The sequence below is a fragment of the Pleurodeles waltl genome, chromosome 2_2 (genome assembly GCF_031143425.1).
Source record: "Pleurodeles waltl isolate 20211129_DDA chromosome 2_2, aPleWal1.hap1.20221129, whole genome shotgun sequence".
Classification (NCBI taxonomy): Eukaryota; Metazoa; Chordata; class Amphibia; order Caudata; family Salamandridae; genus Pleurodeles; species Pleurodeles waltl.
Genome location: NC_090439.1, coordinates 1,045,046,122 through 1,045,066,019, shown reverse-complemented (window position 1 = coordinate 1,045,066,019; position 19,898 = coordinate 1,045,046,122). Strand labels below are relative to the sequence as shown.

Here is a 19,898-nt window from a genome sequence, read left to right as displayed (position 1 = left end):
GAAGGGTGCGTTATACATGTAAAGTATCACTCAAATAAGTTTTCTTTCATCTAACTTTATCTGCATCTACTTTTGTTTATAGGAGGTGTAATTTGTATACCTTGCTGAACATTTTCTATCACAATATATAACAGTAGTTTATTTGTTGTAGCACTGCCATCAAGCTTAGTGTCCAACAGCAGCAGAGCCATACTACTGCACCTGTCAGTCCAAAACAAATAGCTTCTGCAAAGTTTGCTTTTTCACTCAGTACAGTACCATCAATTGTCTAATAAGAAATTATACAGACTTTTTCAAGGAATTAACCATGAAAGGAACACACTTGGGGCACTTAAACAGTTACAATTCTTAGGACTAGCATGAAATCAGAATAATATTACAGTGTATGCAATGCTTTCAAATACCACCTAGGAGTTTGGTGGACTTCACTGTGACTGATTCACAAAGAAAAGAGAAGAGTAGTTTTGAAAATAAATGGCTCATGGATGCGATTTCCACCCAACTGCTTTCTCCCCTGGACTACAAGTAACCATTTCTACTGCACCACAGAATTTACATTGATAGTCATGAACTTTAAAACAAAGTAGAAAGCATATCCCCGAAAACTCACAGGAGAAAAAGGAGGACACAGGCCTGGAACCATCAGCTGTTATAGGTGGGGGATTAGATGAAAGGGTTATTAAATGCAGCCTTCCTCACAGTAGAGTCAGCTCTAGTATCGGAATCTAGACAATAGTGCTTTGTACATGTATGGACAGACTTCCAATTAGCTACCATACAGACATCAGCTAAGACAGCATTCAGCAATCAGGCTGAACTTCCTCCATTTTGCCTCATTGAATGTGCTTTGGGACTGCCTTATCACCTAATTAAAAACAAAAGGTTATGCAGGAGACAATCCAGCATTAAAGAGACTGCTTAGATGCAGATAAGCATACATGACCATAATTCATAAGCGAATGGACTCATTTGCTCAACTTGTAGTCTTTTCTAGATAGAACCTCAAAACTCCTAAAATGTAGAAAATGTAAAAGCCGTCTAAATGTTTTCATCTTTCACCAGGCGCTGAAATGTAATGAGCCAAACCGGAGCATCTGCTGCTTCAGATTTCAACCTTAGAGGCCAAATATTAAAGTGCACTGGCAATAAAATAGAATGCTAAATGTGAAATTATGAGACCACCACAGATAAAAAGTATTATGAGTTCTCATAATATTCTGATTATTGGCATGGACAACTGAACCGAGCACAACAGTGCAAAGGGCTTATTGGTCAATAACTCCGCATGTGTAGATGACCACTTTAAAAAAAGCTGTCTTCCATTAGAGATGCTGCAATGAAGCATTGTGTATGGGTATGGTTGCCGATTACATTAATTTTGAGTACAAAAAACTCACTTCCAATGAAGAAGGATTTCTGATTGAAGTAAAGATTTCTTTTGATGTGTCTGAAAAATCTTTCATCATGGACTTTGAAAACAATGTCTGTTGAGATCATTTTCTGCAGGCTCTTATAGTAAGTTCCAATGTAAGATTTTCTTCCAATGAGAACTGAAATTTAGCTGGAGTTAAGTGGAGCAGCCTTGGTAAGATGACATTTTCCTGGCATGTAATCAGATTGCAACGTTGCTTCTCACATCATATGCAGAACCTGTTTGACTTGAAAGCATATGAAGCTCTTGTTGAGGGTCTATAAACTTCCTTTAGGAGCAGAGGGAACTTTACATCTCCATATTGCCTAATGTCAGGAGGCATGCTCCCAAATGTAAGCATTTCAGATTGGAATGAGAAAACTTTCGCTTAAGTCTGCTCAACTGGTTCAGGTTGTAGGGAAGTCTCTTGTGCAGTTCACATAAGTGGAGTCATGAAATTGAGATGACTCCCCTGCAAAGTGCATGGAGTGGGGTCCCTTACCCAGTCAGGGGCTCTCAGACCAGAGGCCCACTGCCTGTGCACAGTGTACTGTGCTGAGGGGGGCCCCTGTAGCTCAGGGGCCACCCCACACTGCGGGGGCTGCCAAGCTATTGTTACACCAGTGGTTTACGCCAGAAAATAGTCCTGAAATCCACTATTGCCTGTGTATTTTGAGAGGAATGACAATCACTGTGCCTGCAATTTCCCTGGCCACCTCATCAAAAGAGCATTACACAGGGAGCCTGTATTCCATTTCCTGGAGATGAATGTTGAGCATTAGGGCCAGATGTAGCAAACGGTTTGCGAGTCGCAAACGGCGAAAATCGCCGTTTGCGAGTCGCAAACCTGAGTTTGCTATGTTGAAATGCATTTTGCGAGTCAGAACCGACTCGCAAAATGCATTTCAGAGTCGCAAATAGAAGGGGTGTTCCCTTCCTATTTGCGAGTTGGAGTGGTATGCAACTCCATTTGCGACCGCGTACGCGGTCGCAAATGGAGTCGCAGTTATAATCCACTTGAAGTGGATGGTAACCCACTCGCAAACGGGAAGGGGTCCCCATGGGACCCCTTCCCCTTTGTGACTGGACCCCAAATTATTTTTTCAGGGCAGGTAGTGGTCCAAGGGACCACTACCTTCCCTGAAAAAATCCGAAACTAAAGGTTTCGGTATTTTTTTTTAAGTGCAGCTTGTTTTCCTTTAAGGAAAACGGGCTACACTTGAAAAAAAAAAATGCCTTATTTAAAAGCAGTCACGGACATGGAGGTCTGCTGACTACAGCAGGCCTCCATACCCGTGAGTGCCCATAGTCACTATGGGGCCACAATTTGCGACCCACCTCATTAATATTAATGAGGTGGGTCTTTGCGACCCCATAGCGACTCGCAGAAGGTGTCTGAGACACCTTTCTGCATCAGGTTTTGCGACTCGGAAATTGCGAGTCGCTCGGAGTCGCAATTTCCGAGTCGCAAATCCTATTGTTGCTACATCTGGCCCTTAGACCTGTGGTGAATATGTCCATTTGTGGGAAAAGCCAGTTTGTCTACAAGCACATTAACAATCAATATGTGGTTTTACTTGAAGAACCTGCTGAATAATGCCACTTGTACAAGCATTATTCTCTAGTAGGCCACTTGCATTTATTGGTTGGCTCTTGGCCAAAAACTATGATTGAATCCTGTGTGCATTCAAAGACAATGGTCTGAATCTCGTAACACTTTGCTTGTTTATTACACAGTGGTGGTGATGTTGTATGTCTGCAACAGAAATCTGTTCAATGTCAGAGAAGGCTGGAAGACCTTCAGCTCCAGGTGAACTGCTCTGAGTTCCAGGGTGTTGATGTGTTATAATTTCTACTTTGTTGAGCACAGAACCTAAACTGTCAAGTTGCCTAGATGATGTCCCCAGCCTACAAGAGAGGTGACAGTAACAACACTTGGTGACAGGAAAATGCAAGCAAATGTGGAAGAATAGAGGTCCCTGACCAGAGCCCAGCACTCTGAACCTGTAGTTCTTCATTAGCAAGAGAGTAGCTATTTTGTCATGGCTGGTGTGACAATGCTGTCCTTCACTATTTTAAGGAGTACCAGTGATAGTAAGAGTCTAGGTGTTGCTCTTGGTTGAAAAATCTCAATTTTTGCCAACACGGCCATGTGAAAAACCCTAAACGGGAGGTCTGCTTACATGCTTCTCTAGCTAACACATCCTGAAAGGTTGATGTCAACAACTGGTGAGACTCATGGCATAGACCAAGTTAAGTTCATATAAGTGTAGAATGAAGAAGCATCACCAACTGAGTCCACATGATTTCTGACAGGAGACAGGGTTCTCATATCTATGATTATGAAGAGGCTGAACTTCCTATGTCTCCCATTATGGATGTAGATAAGGAAGGAGATGAAGCTGGTATATCTGCTGTAATCACACTGGTCTAGGCAACATCATCGGCGTATGTGTGACACCTAAATCAATTATTTTAATCTATATCACTATCAGTGAAAATATTACAATGCAGAGCCTTTTCTTCATAGTCCATCAGGATAAAACAATAACTACTAACATAGCTGAAACCTATATGTCTATATTGCTCTGATTCCTCCATTTCTGTTGAAAAAGGTTCGTGAATGAGGTTTTGAGGAAATGTTACTCTTCTCTAGTAATGTTTCTAGTCTTTAATATTAATTTTGGCCTTCTTAAGTGTAAGCTAAAGGAATATGCAAATATGCTATTTTAAAGGCTGCAAACATATTTATGAAAAGATATGGCTTTCCCAATGTAGGGCGAAAATGGAACTCCAAGTATGATATATTTGAAAGAAGTGGTCTCGAATCTGGCATGTGGGCTGGATTAGTCAGTGCTTATATCACTGGAGATCCCCTGAAGAAGTCTGTGGGACAGCAAGTAAAATGATCAGCAAATACTGCTCTGTAAACTTAGTGAGTTTGCAGAGTATAATTGAAATTGTGGCTAAGACGGTGCTTCACAGGAAGTTTACCAGGATTCTGCATTTAATTTTCATATGTCTTCCTGACAGGAATAGATTTCTCTTCATTTAAAAAGAATGTCTGTCTATAATATTGGACTTCAAACCAAAATCCTAACCTTTCCAGTCCCACATGTGAGCTCCAATGTGATCCCTTGCTCGTTCAGTGGAGAGAACACGTTTTTCTTAGCCCACAGTCACTCCACTGCTGATAGTGCCAAAATGTTACCTAACCATTAATTCCCTTTCTTTAGAGCAATGACCTGCCAGGATTCAGGCTAGACACACGGGCTGGTGGATCTGTCAATGTAGAAAGAAATGGGAGCACTAGAACAATAACTATGAGTGAATTAGATGTACTCAGTTCCTGAGGTGGACTAATTTCTGGGTTAAGAGGAGTAGAGCCCTATTTATACCTCAAAGTAACTTAGCTTAAAACCTGATGGACGGATGCTTATTTTTGGAGACTAAAAAACACAAACAAATAAACCTCAAACATGCATGACTCTCGGATCTTTTCACATGGAATATTTCATTGTTCTGCTCCTTGTGCACGGTAAGGGGGACTTGAGGAGCTGCAGCATTTATGCAACATGATGCACAATGTTTGGTTTCAGTTAGACAGTCCTTTGTACCATCCTGGGACAGTTCTTTAGTGAGCAATGAATGTGACTGAAAGAGCATCTTGACTGCTCAAGGCACATGACCACTTACAGTGGACAGAATATGTTTTTGAATTTAACACCCTTTAACAATGGTGACATAAAAATGGTTCAGAGCCAGTATTGAATATGTTGGCTATTCCACTAGGCGCAATAAAAGTAAATGCCCATTTACCCAATCTCGTTTTGAGAAAATAATAGAATAAGCAATAGTAACGAAGAGTAATAAGTCTAATAACCATCATTTGGTTTACTTAAGTTCTGGATGGGATTGTCACCGCTGTTGACATCAAAATATCTAACATTGTAGATACCCATTCGAACAGGACTGACATATGAGCAGATGCAGGGAGATTTGCCTAATGACCAATTTTGCTTCACAGAAGGGTAAATGATGAATCAAATCCTGGATGAGGTCCTTCAATGCCTGGTAGAAATATTGATTTATGTTTGAAAATTAGGACACGTTTGGGGTGGTGTAAGGATGTGCAGGTGTGATAATGAATAAACTGAGGAAGATGAGTGCTGAAGATAAGGGTATAGTTCTATTAAGTCAAATTAAAAATTCAGGAAAGAACAAGGTCAAGGTTAGTGGCGCATAGAGTGACATGAAGAGAAACAAAAGGGATGCAGGATATGTGTAAAAACGATTTTACAATCTTTTTAAAGATGGTATGTGAAAGGACAATCAAGGATATGTGTCATTTGAGTCATTTTAGAAAGAAATTTGTTAAACTATATTTTTCAAAAACGAAATACGCATATTTCCAGTCTTTTGATCAATTTCTCTAAAATAAATGAAGGAAAACATGCACATTTGAATGTTCAGTTTCCAGGTAAACCTATCCTTCTCATCAACCTTTGTAACATAACATGAATTTGAGCAACAAACCTTTATCAGTGGCATGCTAATTCCCCGCAGCATCTGTCACTTCTATGAATGGCTGATCATAAGTACCTGTGTAGTCACCTCAATGCTATTAAGCAGATGGCAGCTCTAAATCCAAATGATGTAATACATATCCCTGGTGGACTTTGTGTCCACATACTATCACTATTCCAGAATCCCTCTGTGATAAATCTAATTCATTCGAAGATTAAATAGTGAAGTGACACTGAGAACTGATTTATGAGCAGTTGCTTGCCATTGCATTGTTAGTGTCTTCCCTATGAATTGTGTTTATCACATTGTGAAGACTACAGGATATAGCTGACAGAGATAATAGGAACCGCAAAGCACAACTCTTTAGAACAGATTTATTATAAAGTATTATGAAGGGTTTGAAGTCCCAATGGCACAGCCAGCCAATCACATTTCAGCATACGAGGGCACTTATTGCAAGGAAGTCCACAGCTAAAGCTAAGACTGGATTGAAAAATATCCATCTGCAAAAGTAGATAGCAAAACGCTTTGCAGGCAAACTTTTTTACACGATTTTTCATCTATTTTCATATCCTCCTAATTGAACCTGCACATCCGGGAACCTCTTGGAAATAACTGCATTTAAGTGTTATTAGACTCCTACTGATGCATTGGTACAGCTCGAGTTTTTTTAAACGGTCTCCTGCTGGTGCAATTTTCGGCACCTACACAAACTCGTAACAAGTGTTATCTATTGAGAATAAGAGGTGTCAGGCTGTATAAAAACAAGCATTGAAGAACAGGGACGCACAAAAAAAGACTCTGAATTCTGAATCTGAACATTTAAACCTGTCAATAAAATATTTTAAAAACAGTGTGATCAAGGATATAGGTGATGAACCTATATGTTATCCAATTTTTTTTTTTTCATTTGGTTGGGATGATTCTATTATATTTAATTTAGTTGTATGAGTATAGCACTGATGATATGTGAAATACATTAATTATGCCATGTGCTAGTGAGAAAAAGTTTCCCTCACAACTCAGGCTACCTTAAAAAAATTCAGGACAAGGGAACGCTCAACATCTAAAATAGAGTAATTTTAACAAGCACATGCTATAATCTAATCTTTGTCATTAAAGAGTTGCAAACTCACCTGCTGCAAATTGTAATTATTTTCAGTTGTATCAGAAAAGCCACAGGTTTTTAGGTTTTAAGAGTTTCCTAAGGATGGGGGCTTTTATATCGCGAAGTCCACATGGTACTAAGCATCTGCAATTTAAGACCGCTGGCAAATAAAAACCTATATTCCATCACACCAATCATTCACACGTTTTAAAAATATTACTTCCGTATGTGTATATAACTAAGTGGCTCGTAATAAAATAGTTCATTAAATGACCATGACTAACCTGCCACAAACCCTAACATTAGAAAAGAACCATCTGAATGGATACATCTGAGAATTTGTATTTAGGTCTTGAGTAATCATTGGGTCCTCAACAATGACGGAAAAAGCACGAGTCTCCTGTAGGGTAATAATCAGGACCAAACTGACTGTAACAAAAGAACAAATTGCTACAGCATTAAATATCTAATTTTGAATTAAAAAATAAATTATTTTAACCTGTAAGAAAATACCAAATTTTTTATGGTCACCTCCTGATGCTGCTGTTTTTTGACTGGGACACACCAAAAGGTCCAATCCAAGTCTGCTGCACCACTAAAACGTGTCAAGATTGGTTACAGTCCTGATTGGCACATTTCATTAAACTATAAGTTCCTAGTATATTGTATACATATTGTCTAGAGGGCCTATAAGTTACATGACTTTAGTGGACTGCATCACATACTGTGCCACCACTAAAGTGACAATGCAAAACATGTTTCAGGCCTGCCCTTGAGGCCTGGCTGTCCATTTTTAAAACTACCAATTCAACAGGCCAAAATAAACCCCCTGCAAGGCCTAAACCTTAATTTTTAGTACTTATAATCCACTCCAAAGGTAGGCTCTAAATACCAATAAGGCAGGGTGCATGATATTTTAAAATTCAGTCATGAATATTTTATGTTTTACGTGTTCTGGCAGTGAAAAACCCACAAATTTGTTTTTCACTGTGACAAAAGTTGGCTCTCCCATATGAAAGTACTGGGTTACATTATAACACATGCTTGACTTCATTTTGGACTAGTTAGGAAAATAATTCAAACAACTCATTTTAATAGCAATTTAAAAATCCAACTTAATGGTCAAGTAAGCTTTTATATTACCACTTTGAAAATGACATCTTTGGAAAGTCGACATTTCCCTGCCTGAACCACATGTGCCTTTCTACCAGAATTAGTGTCATCTAACTGCTGATGGCTTCTCTGTGGTATGATGTGCATTGTTAATAGACAGTAGACAACACTCTTGGGTGTGGGGAGAGGTTTTTCCTCTCTGAGCAGAAAGGCCTGGGAGCTCTACTCAACGTCTTCCTGAGCTTCAAAGGATGCCAACCCTGTCACTTGCAAATGTAGCTCACACCTAGGCCTGCCTCCTATTTGTCTGTTTAACAAACTTGTCTCCATCCACAGTGGGAGAGAAAACCACCCCAGAACTGCTTTGGAGTGACCACCAGTGAGAGTTTTCCCATTATCATAATACATTTCTGGGTGGACATCAAGAGCACTGCACAGCAGGAAAAGACTCTGCCATGTTGGTTTGAGGGCACAAGGGGTAATCCGGGATAGACTACAGTAAGACACATAGAAAGTGCTGCAAACCTGTGTAGGGTCACACCTGGGAACTTATACGCCAACAGTTAGGGAGGGGCCTGGAGTGTCCCCCACCCAAAGACTGATACTGGGCATAAATGTGGCACCCCCAGTATCCTCTTCACGAACACTGCTGGACATGTGGAAGGCAGAAGAAAGACTGCACCTAATGTTGTGTCCTGTGAGGGCAGAATAGGGACTTCAAGGGTCTATTGGGGGATCTCTTGTTAAACCACAGGGACACAAAAGCTGCAAGAGGCTCACTTTCCTAAAGAGTCCAGCCAAATGGATCTGTTGTGGACCCTGCTGGGGGCTTCTGTTGGAGTGAGTCATGACCCCTACGTGCTGTTTCAGAGGTCATGGGATCCTTGGCTGATGTTACAGTGTACTCCTCCTGCCCAAATTACAAAAGCTTGGACTTAAAAAATGTTAGCAAATTTTTCTCCGAAGAACTGGCGGGTGACCAGGATCACCATTAACTGCGAAATGCCAGACAGATCCATCTTGCTGGTTTGTCCTGCTTAAGGAGATCTAACTTCCAGAAACGGTTTTAAGTCCAAACGTAGAGGGCTTCACCAACAGTGGTGCTGATTTAAAACTGATTTACATTGAGACCTTCAGGAGCACAGATACCATACTTTGAGCTTCCCCATCTTTGTCGATAACTGCACCTAGACCTAATCTTTAGCACCCAGCCACCACCAAACCCCACTTTGGATCCAGCTGGCATGCTGTTTCCCCAAAGACCAATTTCAAAATCTGAAGGTAGCTTTTAAACAGACCTACCTGGGCATGGTATCTGAACTGCCCACAATCATGGTCATCTCAAACTTTACCCTTGTCCTGGTGTAGTTCAACCAGCTGCCCATGATTAGCAGGTTTTGCTTTTTGGTGCTATTTTTACTTATAATTTTTCACATGTCTGGTTCCCATGATTGTTTTTTTGTTGTGTTGCTGTTAATTTGTTCATTTAAGTATTCTCAGATTTTTTTAATTGGAGCATGATTTTTATTAAGTTGTGTTTTCAACTTTTGGACTGTCTTGGTCCTTCTAAATTCTCAACACATTTTCCTATGTTAAGACTGCCTGCTCTGTGCCATTGCCACCAGGTGATGAGCTCAGGTTTAAATTACTGAACACTTCATTGAACGTAATGAGAATCCTGGCATTATTACTTCTGGTGGACTATCGTCCCCACAAAGAAAAATAAAAATGTTCACAAAAATGACTTGAAATAAATTTATATTGCTGGAACATACATTATAAATGAATACCACAAACAAATATTTTTATTATGTACTAATTATTATTAAAATTGGTGCACAGAAGTATTCAAAAGAACTCCAACTATATTTTATTAACATTTAATCTAACAATAACGTTTAGAATCAAAAAGGTTGTTAAAATATTTTACATTAAAATAATAAATGTTTTATTTTTTTTTATATATAATATTAATTATATCTCTTTATATTTTTAACTATTTTAAATAATGTAATGTAACATTATTTCCTATGGTATTTGATTTTAAGACCCTTCTTCCATTATTTCCTATGGATGGATTTTGCAATACCACTGCTTGACCATATGTGGTGCTGGACCTACTTCTACTCTGAGCTCCAACTCTTACATTACATATACTAAAATGTATATTTTCATGTTTAAATGACTCTGAAATTATGGTTAAAATCTCGGCACAGAAAAAGATAGGGGAGGCGGAAACTCTGCACATAGGTTTGTGAATAGCAGTTTGCAGTATGCTTGTATTACTATTGTTGTACTACAAAATGTACTACAAAATGCATTTTGTGACTAAGCTCCAACGACTTGGCTATGACTTACCTATTTAGTAGTCCTTGCCTAACTTGAAATCCAGGAGTAAGTACTGCACCAATAGTACACACCTAATCAAAGTAGCAGCAGTGGCTCCTCTATGAGAGCAGAGGAGTGTTGCCCTGTTTAATATAATCCTGCAGAGACAAAAAATAAAATGCTAATAAATTATATTTATTATCATTTTATTTTTTGCTGTTCCATTCCAAGCCACGTGTCAGGTCTGGGTAGGACCTGCCATTGCTGCTGAGTGGTAGCAGTAAGGAGTATTTTGGTGGACACTGAAGTGTAAAGTGCGCATGGCACTGTGGCCAGCTGTCTTGCAACAGCCAGCAGACATGCACACTTTAAACCTCTCCAACCTGAGCTGTCTCAGACAGCTGGGTGGACAGCAAGAACAGGCCTCCAGTGCCATTGGGATCACTGAAACATCTCGCTCCAATCAATCCTGCCAATTCTCTCATGCTGGACTGGTTAGGGGAGTTGGCTTGGGCCTGCGCTTGACTACTGAAGGAGAACACCAGGACAAGAGGAGATGCAGCAAGGTAAGTGCATGTTTTTCATTTTACTTTTTTTTTCCAATGTAAACTAAATCATTGATGTGCTTTACAATATATTTTTAAAGCTGAACATTTTAACTTCAAAATGATAATGTAATGCATGCAGCAATTTAGTGTTTATTGCATGCTTGACAAGTTTTAATTTTCCGCATCAGCACAGCATCTTTTTCACTCATTTGCCCACCCCACCAATTTCAGCTGTTGACAGCCGCCACTGCAGAGTAACATCTTTTTGAATTGGGTCCTATAGTTATTGTCAAGAAGAACAGAAACATAAGAATAAACACAGAAAAATACACCAGCTTCAGACTGCAAGGCCCATCAGTTCTAGGTATTTCCTCCATGCTGCAGTTTGTTTCAATCCCCCAGCTTTTCCCTTGCTTGATCATTACTCAGGTTCCAGTAAGTAAAAGGCATGTTTGATTTGTTTACTGTCCGTGAATAATCCTCACAGACAGGGATATTTTTAGAAACTTAATTTTCTTTGTTTGTAAGGCAAACTTTGTAGTATGGGAGTCTTCTCCCTTCACAGCATAACCAGCCAATTTACGACTATCTCTAGTTTCAGGAGTACTTTTGACAGGAAAAAAAGTTTGTGAAATTACGTGTATAAAGAGTATCTCAGTATCAGATCCCTCAATTTGCATTTGTAATGTTTTGTATATTATTAAGACTTTATTCACAGTAGTAAGTTACAATTTTTCACAATACATTTTGGCAACCCATTTCCAGAAGCTCTCATAATGTCCCCAGTAATCGAGACCCCTTTTGAGCAGTTTGAGCCTGCGGGGAGCAGCGGACTACGATTCCCAACATCCTGTGTGGCACTGGGGATGACACTTGGCACCCCAAGCTCCAGGTAGGTGTTCTCAAGGGCTGCAGTATTCCCTCGGCGCGGGATCTGTTTTGAGCAGTTTGAGGCCAAGAAGGAAGGCTCACTCTTGAACAAAGGTAGGTGTATTGAAAGGATCTCAGATTTTCCCAACCTAGGAGTTCTTCTTGACCAGAAATCCATTTGGCTGCCATGCATAACAAACAGGTGCTTCCATTTTAACCGTTGCCTGGGTGCACTGTTTGACTTTGCCAAGAGAGTGGGCAATAAACCAGTCCAGACCCTCTTAGAGGTCTTTCAGCACAAATGTCTACTGGTTCTAATCTATGGCGCAGGGGTGTGGAGTTACAGAGGGGTCACGACTATTCAGGAAGAGGATAATGGTTTCTGTTGCTGAGTCATTGGCCTTCCAGCCTCGACCCACATTCCTCCATGAGGAGCTAGTATAACATAGGTGTCTGAATTGATTAAGATGGCCCTACGTGTTCTCTGGAGCTCAACCTGGGCTAATAAGTTTACCACCCTGAACAGAGAGATTATTGTAGACTGCTTGGCTTGTGAAAAAGGCCTTGCCATTCCCTGACTGAACTATGTGAAATCCGGAGGAAATGTTTTTATCCTGTTCTTCCATGTCTGGCCTCATAGTGAGGGCAGCAAATTCGTTGGCGATCCTGGGGAGGTACGACAGACAGCTGTGGGCTGATATTGCCCTGTATCCGGATCACGTCTCGGGAGACTATAAGGTGGAAATAAAGAAGATCCCCTTGGAGAGTAAGCACCTCGGCTGAGGTTCACATTTGGTCCTTTTTACATAAAGACTTGGATGGGTTACTAAAGTGGAGATAATTTGTTTGTTATGGATGTTATGTCTTTGGGACATTGTCTTTTTTAATGTACCAGGGACTCCCATCTCGACGACAGGGAATGATTCAAGCATGTGAATCTATGAAAGTTCCAATACTGGAGTAATCAAATTTTACCACGTTTTATGAAGAGAACACCCAGTTTAGCAGTGTTAAAGTGCAGTAAAGTAAAAAAAAAAAAAATTCTGCAAACAGGAGGAGTGAAGGCAAAAGGTTTGGGGGAATATCACACCAAGGATGTCAGGTCTTACAGCTAGAAAATGTAAGCTCTTACCTTTGTGCTTGGGAGCTGTAGTTATTATCATAAGAGTCATAACTCTGTTCGTCATAAGCTGTGCCATATCCATCATCATAGTCCTGAAAAAAGCATGATATACATAATAAATATTGTAAAGGAAGCTGTCACCAAAGCACAAAATATGAGTTATAGTATTACTCTGACTGTAGCATGTGATGGACTGCAATTAAACCACAATTTCAACACTAATATGTGTGTGCAGTCAGCATGAATTCCAAGGACAGTACCTTAGTTATAACATCACAGTATGTCTGTATTGTACAAATCGGTCTCTAAACTTCAATACAAGTAATGATTGAATATAATTGTCTAATTAGTTATTCACTTTATAGTTCTTCAGGGCTAACAGTTTGAGAAAAGCTCATGTTAATAGCTCCAGAAGATGTGCAGTAACTGAAATGGTGAATTGAGTCAAGGTCCAATATGATGTCCAATTTGATGCACACAAGAGTGCTTAAATTCATATCTGTTGGCAGCAGTATGTGATGCAGAACAGTCTCTTCCATTCTTATACTCATAAATGGTCTTATTAAGGTATACTGGCCAGGGAACCTAAGAGAGTCGGTGATGATTTGGTTATTAAAGGTGTGATTTAGAGTTTGGTCGATGGGTACTCCATCACAGACATGACGGATATCCTGTTTGCCTTATTACAAGTGCAATATATCCCATGGCACTTGTAATAACATGACGTGTGCATCCAATTAACAACAAATTGTGCTTCCTATAATGTACATGCTAGCACAATTGGTTTGCACATGCACTTCAGAGCAATGGAGAAACAAGATGGGTGTTTCACAAACCAGTACTTTTCCATGCCAGTAGTCCAAGTAGTTAAGTCCCTGCCTCCTTTAGTTTCTAAAGGAGGGTCTTGAAGAATCAATGGTTTACCATATGTGGGTACAGACCTATTACTGCTCCTTTTTGACAGTAGTGACTTTACAATCCGAAATGTAGTTACACCCCCTATTTCTGGAGGTGGAGACATATAAGTCTACATTTTTCAGTAACTTTACACTCGACTAGCCAAAAGTATCAAAGACAATCAAAAGAGTAAACTTACACATGTAGATTTACTCCTGTGCAAGTTTATCTTTGTGCATAGGCCCTACAGAGGCTGTGGTGGCTAAGAAGGTGAAGCTTGTGGTAACAGAACTGTGGGGGAAAGTTGGGAAGCATGGATATTAGTCAGACATTTTATGTTGCATCTTGTCAGTAAGGTTTACCGGAACTCTCAGCGGTGGCTAGTCTTTTTAATGTGGACCCTCTTAATACCTACAAAATATTTCAGTCATAATAAGGATGATAATATACTGAGTGCATCTCTTCATCTTCTTCCACGGCAGTGGGCAAACCGACCCTCATCTTCATGTTCACAACCAGAGAGCTCCTCCGTAACTTCTTTCTCCTAACACTTTACATGCAGTTGAGTTGAGCTGGAGTCATTCAGAAAGAAAACGCTCATTATGAGATGTGCCCACCATATCCAAGACTTTGTTGTGATTAAAGAAACGTTGCTTGGTGGAGGGTTCTGTGGCAAAGGGATTGAGGTCTAAATCTAAGTAAATGTTTCAGTCTGATCAAGTAAGATCTTCAAGGATGGTGGTGTCAATGGAAAACATATCACAATTGCTCAATGTGCTATAGACATTCCAGTAGATGTAGACAGTAGACAGGTCACTTCAAGAGCTGATGAAAAGCACGGGCATCAATCGTAGAGGTGCTGTCAATAACTGTACCATTAACAGGACAGAGGAGATATTGGCTGAAGCATGGATCAAGCACTGGAGACTGTGGTCTTAGAAGATGCCTGTGGCAGAAGCACAGATGAATATGTTGATGATAATTTGGATTTTGATTACATATCGGGTGCAATAAGCATCTTGGGTGATGCTTTGCATGGCCTGTTTGCCTATCAATTTCGAGAATGTTATGGAGGTTTCAAACATGTGAAAGGTAATTTTCATATTGATGTCATCCTTAAGGGATGCTTAGCAAATTCCACCTGCAGGTTTATAGATTTATTCATGCAAGGATCATTGTGCCTAGAAGATTCTGCACCCAGAGATGGCTGTCACTCATTTTTGATTGTTATAGCCATCTCAAAATGCTAACATAATGTTCAGTGATGGTCTTATTGGAAATTGTTTGGCATATTGTACAGCCCTTAGCCTTATGCCTCGGATACAAAAAAGGTAGCTGTAGTCTTCTTTCAACAAGAAGAACAGGGTTTGAACAAGACATTTATTGGTGATTCAGTCATGAGAAAAAACAGAAATCAGATGTAAATTGGGTCACACTCCAGAGACAACAGTTGTAAAAGAAGAACTGCCAAAGGAGATTAGACTCCTAGTGAGGAAAACATTAAATATCACTTTTTACTTTAAATATAGAGATTCTGAGCAGAGCTCTGTAGGATCTACCTTCCACATGATGCTGACATCAATTCTAAGATATGGTGGCCTCTAGGAGAACGGGAGTTCAAAGCACTATCTTCCCCTTGGCTTTACTTTGGGTCTTTCCATATTAGGTGTCTGTACTACTAAGTAAAACTATTTCTTAGTAGCTCCTGTTTAAGTGCAACCTTACCGTTAATGTACAATCAAGTGGGACTCACAACTCTTTTCTCTTAACATGTAAAAATATAATCCAAGTATGAGAAAGTGCCTCTTATTGCATTGTCATCCCGAATTTTTAATTCTGCACACTTGGGATCTGCAGTCCAAGTCCTAGTACATGTGCTGTGATCCATAAAAGATGGTAACATTGGCTAATCCACAGTTGGCATATTTCGCGACCCAGTAAGGTCATACTATATAGTACATGAACTACACCAATTGCATGGAAATGTTAAATGTCACATGTGAACACATATTGTGCTATTCACTAGGCTGACAAATATATTTTTGGTGCATGCCGATAGCTGTCCCACAAGGAAAATTCAGAATAAAATAATAACTTTGCTAACTTTGGTTTGAGACAGCTACTGGAATAATACAAATGTATTTTTAATGTTTATTAACAATGAATTTCAGTGGTGAAGTTGGATGTTTAATCAATATTTGGTAAAGGACACTTTTAAAAATGTTTAGATTTTTTCTGGCTGAAACTACAGTGGCTAATTCGCATTGGCCTGCCAGCAGCTGGCCCAACAGTAGTGAAGTGTCAAAAGTGGTCCCAAATCAGAAACAATGGATTAGGCCTTTTGGCAGGAAGACCTAGGTGTGGGGTCTGTAACACATCATCCCGGGAAGGGCCCCTGCGGAGGGTTCCAGAACGGCATTCACATGAAAGGGACCAGAGTAAGGCCTGCCCACTCATATCTAAGTGTAAAGGGAGACCAGAGGGAGATAAACCTTTTGTTTCCTGGATCTCTGTAGTCAGTTTGGTATAAGCTCAGTGGTAGAGGGAGGGGATTACCCATTTCTCTATACCACCGCTAGCTAGCACACAAGCCACCTTCAAGGGCAGAAAGGCTGCATCATCTTATATGTTTCTCAGAATAAAGCACTGTGGGATAGCTTGTGGTTAGGCAAACAGGATATGCTGCAAAACTGGGAGGGCTTGCTCTAGGGAAATGTTTTATCATTGGTTAAGTAGTCTCCAGGAGTCATTCTTACAAACATGGCACTTCACCCACAGCTCATCAGAATGCTTTCTGGATCTGCAGAGGAACATAAGAGACTTGTTCTGATGTTTGAGACCTCTATCAAAACGTGAATGCCCTGAAATGCACCCACATGAACCTAAGACTAAGAAGGGAACTCTAAGAATCAACAAGTAGATCTACCATGCAGCTACAGAGACAAAACAAGCTGGAAGAGGCCTTATTCATGAAGTGCCTAGCTGACTGGTAGCAAATGGATCTCAATGGAATCCTGCTGGTAACCTTTTCCGGAGTGAGTCACAACCCCTTAGGGCAGTCCCTGAATTCCTGACAGCCTTAGACGTCAACAAGAGGAGGTGCTTCAGAAATCCTGCAAAGTTAGAATTTTGAAAGTTTTTGGACTTCCAAAACTTCCGGAACATCAGCTGGACCCTGCTGCAACAGTAGCTGATTTCATGAGTACTTCGTTGAATACAGCTCCAGGCTTGCCCCACTGGAGGATTCGGAACTCCTTAAAAGAAAGGGCCTCATTATAACTTTGGTGGTAAAAACCACCTACCGCCGCGGCGCCGGCCGCCAAAGTACGATCGCTGCGGCTACCAGCCGTCCACCATATTATGACCATATCCGGTATTCTGCCAGCAGGATGGGGGAATTCCTGCTGCGGCCATGGCGGCGGATGGCGGTATGGTGGCGCTACTGCCAGCAGCAGCACCACGCCAGTACAACGCCACAGACCGTATCATGACACATAATACAGCCTGGCAGTGTTCTGCTGGTGGATGCTGCTGCTGGCAGCAGCGCCCCGTCTCGTCTCCTGCCGGAGGACCCCCTGAAATCAGGTAAGTTGGGTGCTCTGACAGGGGAGCGGGATGGGGGTGTTGTGTGTGATGGTGTGCATGTATGTTTGTGTGTGCATGACTGCGGGTGTATATTGCATGTTGTATGCATGTGTGGATGTGTGGGTGCATGTGGGTATGAGTGTGTACGATGGTGCATGAAGGTGCGTGTATGTTGGGGGGTGGGTCTGGAGTGGAAGGGAGGTTGAGGAGGAACCTGGGAGGGGGGTTGGGAAGACCCGTATCAGTGACAGGGAAGGGATTCCCTGTCACTGCTAGTGCCTACCGACATGGTTTTCGTGGCGGTATGGAAGCCACGAAAACCATGGCAGTAGGCGAGGGTATAATCCCACAGGCGGGCTTGTGACATCTGCCTGGCTGGAGACTGAAGTCTCCAGCCCGGCAGCTGTTACCGCCATGGCAGACGGAGTGGTACATTGACGGTTTGGATTGAGCCAAACCGCCAATGTCATATTATGGGGATAAGTACCGCCAGCCTGTTGGCAGTACTTATCTCCATTATACCGCCATCTGCCGGGGTTTAATGAGGGCCTAACTCTGAAGGTAGAACTCTTGACCAGCGAAGGATTGAAATGTATATGCCTGATGAGAGGACTTTGTTGGCTGCCAAATTTGAATTTTTCCCACTTGGTACTTTTACCACCAAAACCAATGGTTCAGCAACACTTCATCCAGCATTTACGTGGCATCAAGAAATTTTGTCGGATACCGACTACAACCTGACCTGGTGGAGGATTTCAACTTTCATTTCAGAGACAAAGTCAAAATGTAAAACCACTAACCAGATCACCCGCTCCATGCATCCAATCCGTACTCCTTCGCCAATGGCCTGAAATGATGACTAGGTCCTGGCCAACCATGAATAGTAACTACTGATGGGTGTTTTACCTTTTCATGGCACTTTTGCCTTAACTTTTAAAAAGTTAACCTTACTGGATATTGGATGTTTTGGGGTCATTAAGCTCATTTACTATTTTTTTCTATTTTTTAAGGATGTGGTTGTTATATTTTTCTTGTGCTGTGTTTTGCCTTTTAAACTGTTTTGTTACTATGACTTTACACATTTTTCTAAGTTTGCCTATCTGCTCTATGATATAGCCACCAGGGAACCGAGCCGAGGTTTAAATGATTACAACTGTTTTATCTTACACGTGTGTGGTCTGTGGTCTTAATCCTTTTTTGTAAACTCACAAATAATAACTGTTGGACCTGGCCCTTTTTGCCCTTTTGCAGGGTCTCTACCAGATTTTTGTCTCCTTTTGCTAAACCCATTTTTGTTGTAATGCTAACTAGTGATTAAGTGCTTGTGCTCTCGTCTTCAAACATGATAAAAATTACATAAACTTAATTGGCACATTTAATGTACTGTAAGATCCTTGCAAGTGTTACAAATGGGCCGGCATCACTCATTCTGCCACCAACTAAAGTAGCCTTTCAAAGCAGGTCTCAGGTCTACCACCGCACCCTGTAGTGCAATTTTAAACTGTCATTTCCACCTGCCAAAATAAACCTTTTGCCAAGCCTGAACTTTCCTTTTTTATACAGATAAGTCAGACCTAAGGTAGTCCCGAAAGCCTTGTATGGCAGGGTGCACTGTTTTTGAAACGTAGGACATGTGTATTTAAGTTTTACATGTCCTAGCAGTGATAAACTTCTAAAATTGTTGATTACTGTTGCTAGGCCTTTCTCTCTCATTGACTAACACTGGGTTACCATATTACATTTAATAAGTGACAACTTTAGATTGGGAGAAGATAACGATATAGGCCATTATGACATTGGCGGGTGGCCTGAACCCCGCAGGTCCTATTTTAGCTCCCCACTGGGCCTGCGGGCGAAAACATAGTTTCCGCCCAGCGGGGAACAGGGCCTTAACATAGCCTTAACATAGCCTAAAAGAGCCGGCTGCAATGTGGCGGTGCAGCGGGTGCAGCAGCACCCGTTGCGCATTCCACTGCCCATAATCCGGGCAGTAGAATGAGCGATGGGGCTGTGCAGGGGGGCCCCTGCACTGCCCATGCCAAGTGCAGGCTGGCGGATGAGGACTCGTAATCCCCAGGGCAACGCTGCTTGCAGTGCTGCCCTGGCAGATTACAACTGACTGGACTGCCAGGCTGCAGGCAGCCTGCCAGTGTTGGCGGTTGGACAGTGGCAGCTCCGTCATGGTCATAATGTGGAGATAAGACCGCCACATCTGCGGCATTCCGACCGCCACTGTGACTCTGGCGGTATGGTGACCGCCAGGGTCATAAAGCCCTGTAGTATTTACGCTCAAATGAATTGTAATTTAAAAACCTTTTTAATGGTACAAACAGATTTTAAGTCATAGTTATGAAATGCCACTTTCAGAAAGTTTGTATTTTCTTGTCC

General features: G+C 41.2%; 1 protein-coding gene across 3 annotated transcripts in view; it reads right to left on the bottom strand.

Moving 5' to 3' along the window:
- KHDRBS3 (KH RNA binding domain containing, signal transduction associated 3) overlaps positions 1-19,898 on the bottom strand; it is a 274,683-nt gene that overhangs the window by 53,994 nt on the left and 200,791 nt on the right. For all 3 annotated transcript variants that reach the window (XR_011201007.1, XM_069220792.1, XM_069220794.1), the window contains one exon: positions 13,038-13,120. Coding sequence is in view for 2 of the 3 variants with exons in the window: in XM_069220792.1 (XP_069076893.1) it covers positions 13,038-13,120 (83 nt within the window). In the remaining variant the exon portion in view is untranslated. The remainder of the gene's footprint in view (positions 1-13,037; positions 13,121-19,898) is intronic.